Source organism: Triticum urartu, chromosome 1 (genome assembly GCF_003073215.2).
Source record: "Triticum urartu cultivar G1812 chromosome 1, Tu2.1, whole genome shotgun sequence".
Taxonomy (NCBI): Eukaryota; Viridiplantae; Streptophyta; class Magnoliopsida; order Poales; family Poaceae; genus Triticum; species Triticum urartu.
In genome coordinates, this window is record NC_053022.1 from 324049926 (window position 1) to 324058349 (window position 8424).

The window sequence follows — 8424 nt, forward strand, 5'->3', positions numbered from 1 at the left end:
GCAATGGGGAGGCTGACAAGCAAAAGGTAGGCATCGTAGCATTGGCATAGCAAGAGCGAGCAAACTAGCATAGCAAAGATAGTAGTGATTTCGAGGGTATGATCATCTTGCCTGAAATCCCGCAAGGAAGAAGAACGAGTCCATGAAGAAGACAAACGGACGAAGTTGAACGGATCCTCACAATCACGAAGTTATCGGAACCAACCCGAAGAAGCAACACCGGAAAGAAGCAAACAATCATGGTAAACAACCACCACATAATCATGGAATGATGCACAACCAAGTATGATGCATGTCTGGTTTAAATATGCATGGCATGGCAAAGTGCACAAACAATCCTACAAATTAAGTGGAGCTCATTATGAAACTTCGTTGCATATTGACGGAACACCACATCAATTATTTAGTTCGATCTCGTTTATGTACCCAACAATATTAAATGTTGTTAAACATGGCAAGAGGGTGAAGCAAAGTAAAACTAGCTATCTAGTCAAGGTTAAATGAGGCCGGAAGCAACGAACAACAATTCCGGAAACTCCTCATGAGCATATTATAGATTTGGTACTGTTCTGCCCTAAACAATATTTTAGAGTTGTTAAACATGCAAGATGAGGCCACCATGTTAAACTAGGCATTTTTCTACCCCATTTACATATAGAGTTTATTAAAATCAGAGTTACGGTTATTAAGTTATGAATTAAATCATTTTAGCATGGCATAGGGGAAAATTTAATCAAACATCATTTTAAACATTTTGAACATAGATGAAAGTTGGATATTATTAATCTACACAAAATTCTGAGCAAGTTTCATATATAAAACATTTTAATCCGATGCACGGTTAGTGAGTTATTAAATGCATGAACTAGGGGGACTATTCTGTAAAACTGCTGTCTCAGGATAATAGGAAAAACGCAGGCGCTGAAAAAAAATACATCACGGGCCGAATCTGAGGTAAGCCCAACAGTGTGGGAAAAAAATAGAGGAGGGGGCGCTGGGGGCGGCTCACCCAGTGGGCTATGGCCCAGGAAGGAGGGGGAGGCAGGCCGACGCGGGGCGGCGCACTGGGCCTTGGTGCTTCGGCCCATGCGGGGAGGAGGCGGAGGCGCTCGTCGTCCTCCTCGAGCACCCGCTCAAGCAGGACAGCGGGACGGCGGCGCCCGCGGTCAACGGCGGCGTAGCGGCGACTCCGGCAGGCGGGCACGGCGGGGATCTGCGGGAATGGTCGGATCTAGAGGCGGGGGCGCCGGATCCGTGTCTGATGGAACTCCAAACGGCGGCGGAAGCAGATCACGGCGGCGGTGCGGTTCCTGTCGAACGGGAGAGAGAGAGATGAGGATGGGAGAGATCGGGCCAGAGGAGGAGGAGCGAGACGGGGATGGGCGCGGTGACCGGTGGCCTGGTGCAGACGGCGGACGGCGAGGCAGGCGGGGCGGAGGACGGGCGGCGGCGTGCTCCGGTCGCCGGAGTTGGTCGCCGGCGATGGCGCGAAGGCGGCGGCTGTGCGGGAAACGACGGGTAGGCGGCGGCGACGAGATGGGCTCGCGCGGGCCCGATCTGGGTCCCGCGGGCCGGCGGCGAAGTGGGGCGTCGCGGTGCCATGTGGCGCGCGCGGGTTGGACGAGGGCGGTGGCCGGCTGAGGTGTCGGCCTCTGATTGGTCGGGATGACGAGGCAGCGGCGCTGGACACGTCCAACGGCGGGACGGACAAGTCCGGCGGCGCGGGGAGGAGTGGATCTAGGGTTCATCCGCGAAATGATCCGAAATTTCGGGGAGGGACTTTTTATAGGCATAAGTGGAGTTAGGAGAGTCCAAATGAGGTGCGGTTTTCGGCCACGCGATCGTGATCGAACGACAGAGATGATGGAGCAGAGTTAGGTGGGTTTGGGGCCACTTTGGAAGGGTGTTGGGCTGCAACACACACGAGGCCTTCTCGGTCCCTCGGTTAACAGTTGGAGTATCAAACGAAGTCCAAATGGTACGAAACTTGACAGGCGGTCTACCGGTGGTAAACCAAGGCCTCTTGGCAAGTCTCGGTCCAATCCGGAAATGTTTAATCCCCACACACAAAGGAAAGGTAGAAATGACCACCGGAGGAGAACGAAGCGCCGGAATGCAAAACGGACAACGGGGAAAATGCTCAGATGCATGAGACGAACATGTATGCAAATGAAATGCACATGATGACATGATATGCAATGCATGACACGCAAGCAATGACAAGGCAACACCAGCGAATAACTGAACGACACCTGACACATCGGTCTCGGGGCGTTACACTTGGCCTCTATCATAAGTGGGGATTTCCACTAAAAATTTAACCCCCGCGATACATTTTGTATATATAAGGCATTCAAATGCATGCTCATTACTTAAATCACTGTCATTTTGAGCAGACCTATAGGTGATTCATAATGCCCAAAGTGGCATTTGTTTTCAATACTATCACTTATTATTCAGATAAGGGAAATATAAGCAAGTTTGATGAAAAATATGTACCACAACGTAGAGCAATATGGTAAGTATATCATGGTACATAATTAAATTATATTGTAGGTGTACCCTGTTTGGGAGTCAAGTGCCCGACTCAGAAGGAAATCACATCTCTAGAATTTACTTAACTTGGACCTGTCTATGTCTATGCGTGCATTGCATAGATACAATATGCTTGAAAGAGACATGCATATATCATTGCGTAGATGTGCATGCGAATATATTCAACATCAACACATGCAGTTGGGAAAGGACAACCTTTTGGTGGCTATCAATCTACAAAATAAGGGGAGAATCTTTTATTCCAAAATCAACTGGTCATGAATAAGTGCAAAGAGAAAAGAAGGGAATAAATCTACACCGATAGTGAAAAGCTAGAACAATAGAATTATATATATATATATATATATATATATCACTAGTAGAAAACGGAGCTTTAAAACCGGTTCGTAAGGGCCTTTAGTGCCGGTTCCATAACCGGCACTAATTGGTGGGCACTAAAGGCCGGCGCTAAAGTGTCACCACATGGCGTGAGCTCGCGCCCTGGTATGGGGGACCTTTAGTACCGAAGGTTTTTTTTTTTTGAAATTTTTGGAAAAAAAATTTGATTTTTTTTCTACTCCAGCCCGAGTACGCTTAACTTTCGGGTTCTATTCTCCTTCGTTTCCAAGTCTGCACTTGTTGTTTTACTGACAATAGTAAGATGCCAATCCTATTAACCCTCAGGAGTTTAGCTTGAGCATGAAGTCACACATTTCACTGTTTGAGTTTGAAACTATTATTCTAAAAAAACAGTAATTATTTAGTAACACTAATATTTCTTGAATAAGTTTGACCATAGTTTGACCACAGTTTAACCATAGTTTGACCAGATTTGACCAAAATTCAAAAAAATTGAAATAATTATTTAGTAACACTAATATTCTTGAATAATTGTGTAGTAACATTAATACTTCTTGAATAAGTAGTTTGACCAGATTTAACAATTTTTTAAAAAAAACTGAAATTTGACCATATCTTTTTTTCCTTTTGGAATTTGAGAATTCTAAAAAATTGCAAACAGGTCGTAGGCTATCTCCATCGGATGCGGATTTTCGTGCTGAATTTTTTGATATATTATACGTTTTTTTCTGACATCGTATGCAAAAATTATAGCCGTTTTACATTTTCCCTACACTTTGTAAAACATGTCCAAATTTAAGTTTTCAAATTTTCCTAACTAGTAGATGTAGTAATATAACTACCTCTCGAAGAATTTTATTTTTTGAAGTTCGAAAATTGCCCTATAGTGCCGGCTTGTGTCACAAACCGGTACTATAGGTCAGACCCCTTTAGTACCGGTTCGTGGCACAAACCGGTACTAAAGGTTAGCCCTTTAGTACCGGTTTGTGCCACAAACCGGTACTAAAAGTGATCGTGGGGCCCCAGCCTGACGCCAGCCTGCCATCACCCCTTTAGTACCGGTTCGTGGCACAAACCGGTACTAAAGGTTCAACACGAACAGGCATTAATGCATAGTCGTTCGAACCGGCACTAATGGTACCATTAGTGCCGGCTCAAATTCAAACCGACACTAATGTGCTTCACGTTTGACCCTTTTTCTACTAGTGTATATAGTCCCATTGGTTCAAGAGGATGAAGCTAGCCCATTAGATAGTAAGATTCCCAAGGAATTTTTCAAGATTTCAAAAATACAAGTAGGAGAACTATTATATCAATTCTTGGTACCATGTGTCACCCTTCTAGATCGAGAGGTGGTTAGCGCCTGTGAATTTAGTCAGCCGGGATGATACTACTGTTGGAGGTATATAGCTAGAATTTTCCCGCGTATTAGCAGTCTTATACTGCAAAATATTAGCACCAATTGAAGAGACACGATTCCCTATCTCTCGGCTGCATTGAAGAACTACGTGAGTTGGACCCTCAGACCCCTCTTCCCCTTCGTCTGGATTTTCATCTCCGTGAACCGAATCAAGAAGAGACTTGAATCTCACATCCCATCTACTCACATTTCCCATCATCAACTCTCATCCTCCAACCAAGCGTAAATCTCCTAGTAACCAGCTTAGTCTCATCGATTGGAGGACAATCAACTCGCTCCTTCCCCTCCCCTTGTAAGCGATGGGTAGGGCAAACTCTTCCCCTACAGGCTTCGCTAGAGATCACATGGATCTGGCTCCCCTCCGCTAGCCGCTTTGGCGGTCGTGGTGGGGAGAAAAATCTCGATGCCTTGGCTCCAGCTAGCAATTTATGTTAAGAGCATTTTAGCCCTCTCTCAGACGGCGTTCGACCGAATGACAATGCTACTTCTTCATGTTTCTGAGCGTCTGCATCCGTACTCTGAATCTTTTTCGAAGAAAATATTTGTTCGTTCGACAAGGAAGGGAAGCGGAGAAAGTCAACCCACCCTGTTCAAAAAGCAGACAAGTAAGAAGCCTCAAGCTACCCGGTGCATTCAAAGTCAAACCCACCGTCGTCTCGGCCACCAGACCGCTCCGGTTTCGTTCGCCTCTATAACAACAGCTCCCCGTTGCCTCTGTCTCTCCCTCGCTCACACGCACACAGGTCCCGGTCCACACTTTCAGCCGCTGTCACACCCAACAAACGCACGCGCGACCAAGAACCAGCCCACCGACGACCGCGCGCGCGTCCATAACCGCCGCCATCCATCCATCCATGGCGCAGCCGCACAGGCGCGTGCTCCGCGTGGCTCCGCCGGGCTCCGCAGGAGGGGGCGGGGACGGGGAGGCGTTCCCCACGGTGCAGGCCGCGGTGGACGCCGTGCCGCTGGGCAACAGGGAGCGTACCGTCATCCGCCTCGCCCCGGGGGTGTACCGGGAGCCCGTCTACGTCCCCAAGACCAAGAACTTCATCACCCTCGCCGGCGCGTCCGCCGAGGCCACCGTCATCTCCTGGGACAACACCGCCACCCGCATCAAGCACGCCCAGGTACTCCCTAGTCCCTACCTCCTTCCTGCTCAATGAAATTCCCCTGCGAGGAATTGGATTGCTGCCTCGGGATCTCATTCACCTGCTTGCAAGATTTGCTTCCATGTCACATGCTTACATGCTTTTCTAAGCTCACGGGTCTGCTCTGCACTAACAAGCCCACTTTGATATGCTTTCGTTCATCCCTTCCCGTTGACATGATCAACAGGCCGGCAGATAGTAGATTATTACAAGTCATTTTCTATGTTTGATGGAAATTTATATAGGTATAATATCCATTGCGTCACACCCTTTCATGACTACTTCCATTCTATGATCTTATAATGTGTTGAAGATGGAGAAGTGGGTAATTTAAGCAAACTATAAGCCAAAGGATTATTTTTCATACAGTAATTAATGTTCATGCTTCGGAAAAGGAAGAAGTCTGGTGCAGATAAGTTTAACCTAAATTTGACTTCACAATTCTGCTAAATGTTTAATGTGTTCATTCTTGGTCCTGTTAGTAATTCTAGTATCTCTCGAGTTGACCAACTGTACATTTTACTGTCATAAAGACATCCAGGGTCATTGGGACAGGAACATTTGGCTGTGGAACGGTTATCGTCGAGGGAGAGGATTTCATTGCAGAGAATATCACGTTTCAGAACTCAGCTCCTCAGGTACTAGTTGTTCACCTATTCTCCTTGCACAAAGAGATGATCATGCAATGGGTGTGGGAAGTTGATGTATTCTGGTTGTGATACAGGGATCCGGGCAAGCAGTCGCAGTCCGGGTAACAGCAGATAAGTGTGCCTTCTATGGTTGCCGGTTCCTTGGTTGGCAGGTATGCATATTTCTTCACCTCCTGGTTAAATCACTGCATTGATCAGAATAATAAGCAGTATTACTTGTGTGATTTTAACTTGGACTTAAATCATGCAGGATACATTATATTTACATTATGGAAAACAATACTTGAGAGACTGTTACATTGAGGGTAACTGTGACTTCATCTTTGGTAACTCTATTGCCCTTCTGGAACATTGCCATATACATTGCAAATCAGCGGGATTTATTACTGCCCATAGTCGGAAATCCTCTTCAGAGTCGACTGGCTACGTGTTCCTAAGGTGAGTTATCCCATGCTCATTCTTAGATCTTGTCAACTTTAGTTAGCTCATCACTAAGTTTGGTATGTAGCTTGAGCATTTCAGTATGCCATATCTTACGCCTGCTTGTTGTCACACTCAGGTGTATTATTACAGGAAACGGAGAAGCTGGATATATATTCCTGGGTCGGCCATGGGGGCCCTTTGGGAGGGTTGTCTTTGCGCACACTTTTATGGATCGCTGTGTTAAGGCCACTGGGTGGCATAATTGGGACAAATCTGAGAATGAAAGAACCGCTTGCTTCTATGAGTACAGGTACTGGATTCATCAGATATAGTTAGTAATTTTCATCTGATTTATATGAACCTCAGATGGTTGTATGCTACAATAGCTTCTGTTTGATCTTGACACTCACATCAAATCCCTCATAGACAATTAAACGTATGCTTCAGGAGTGATTCTAATTGCAATGTTCTTCGCGATTAGCAGCTGCTATGAGATGCATGGCATATGTTGCTATGAACATAGCATATCAAGTCAGGTTGTGCATGTTGCTACATAACCAAAAACCAAACCAAACCGAAGTCTGCTTAGTCTGGTTTTTGGTTTTCGTTGCAGTAGCAAAATCCTTCATCATTCTATGGTCGGTTAGTTTAGTATAAAACTGAAAAGGAAACCTGGTACATTACTGAAGTTCCAGGCCCAGAAAGGCTTCCTGCTCCCAGTTTCCTACCCCTCTCCACTGGGCGCTTGGCTTCCTGCAAAATCCTTCACCGTTTTAGGTTTTATGCTGCTGGTCAATATATCATCACATTTTTGAAATTTTGTCAACTTTGGTCAGTTTGGTATGTACCGAAACATTGCCAAAGCAGTTTGATATTTTTTTTGAACTGAAAGCAGTTTGATATTTACTCAAATAGAATTCTATTTTGCTTCCATATCGTACCAAAGTCTTGGTACCGTAATTACCAAAAAAATGTATTTACTGCAAACACCGTGTTTATGGAACCGAACTAACCAAATTAAAGTAATGCACACTCCTTTTTTTTAGTGTGCTATATACATAGTTAACCTTTTTGTCACTATTTTTCCGCAGGTGCTCAGGGCCCGGTTCCCGGTCATCAAGCAGGGTGTCTTGGTGTAGAGAATTGCTTGACCTTGAAGCAGAACAGTTCCTTACACACTCCTTCGTTGATCCAGACCTTGATAGACCATGGCTTCTCCAGATGATGGCGATAAAGATACCAGCTTCAGCGTAGTCTGGTCCCAGGATCCTAGTTCAAACCTCCTTCGTACCCTATCTAGTAAATAAATTTGGGGAATGTATTATAAGTTTATCACATTTATTCACTTTTGTATCCATGTTTATCATATATTCTTTTTGTTTAGCCTCCCGCTCCCGAACCCTGGACTCCCGCTCGCCCCCTTCCCCTTGCTGCTGCTGGCTGCTGCTGTCCGTCGGGCGGACGATGGTGGCAGGGCCACTCCCCCAAGCAGCCACCCTGCTGCCCGTTCCCTCCCCCAAGCCATCCCCAAACCCTAGATTTTTTTTTCAAAACGAAGGCAAAAGTTTTGCCTCGTCCATTAAATAAGCAGAAGAGAGATGCTTGGTTAATTAACGGAAAATTGGGTTAAAACCATCACAAACCGTCAAAGCGGCACACAAAAATACCCTACACACACCTCAACAATGAGGACCTCATCAAGATACACTCGGACGTCATCATCATCACTTCTCCCCAACAGGCGTCATCACCCTCCCTAGACTCCGAGCAAGCGACTCCGACTTCGCCGAAGACAAACCTTGACCCTACCCTCATCGTAGAGGCTGTGTGGAAACACAAGTAGAACCATGCCATGCCCAGCCACCTGCATCGAAGGCAGCGCAACTCC

General features: G+C 46.0%; 1 protein-coding gene across 1 annotated transcript; it reads left to right on the forward strand.

The window, feature by feature from the left end:
• Nucleotides 1-5020: 5020 nt before the first annotated feature.
• LOC125510014 (pectinesterase 31) lies at nucleotides 5021-7919 on the forward strand. The gene is made up of 6 exons (XM_048675105.1): nucleotides 5021-5442; nucleotides 5997-6101; nucleotides 6188-6265; nucleotides 6364-6551; nucleotides 6673-6846; nucleotides 7628-7919. Exons 1-6 carry the CDS (start codon nucleotides 5170-5172, stop codon nucleotides 7788-7790), a joined length of 981 nt encoding a protein of 326 aa, XP_048531062.1. The 5' UTR covers nucleotides 5021-5169; the 3' UTR covers nucleotides 7791-7919.
• Nucleotides 7920-8424: the final 505 nt, after the last annotated feature.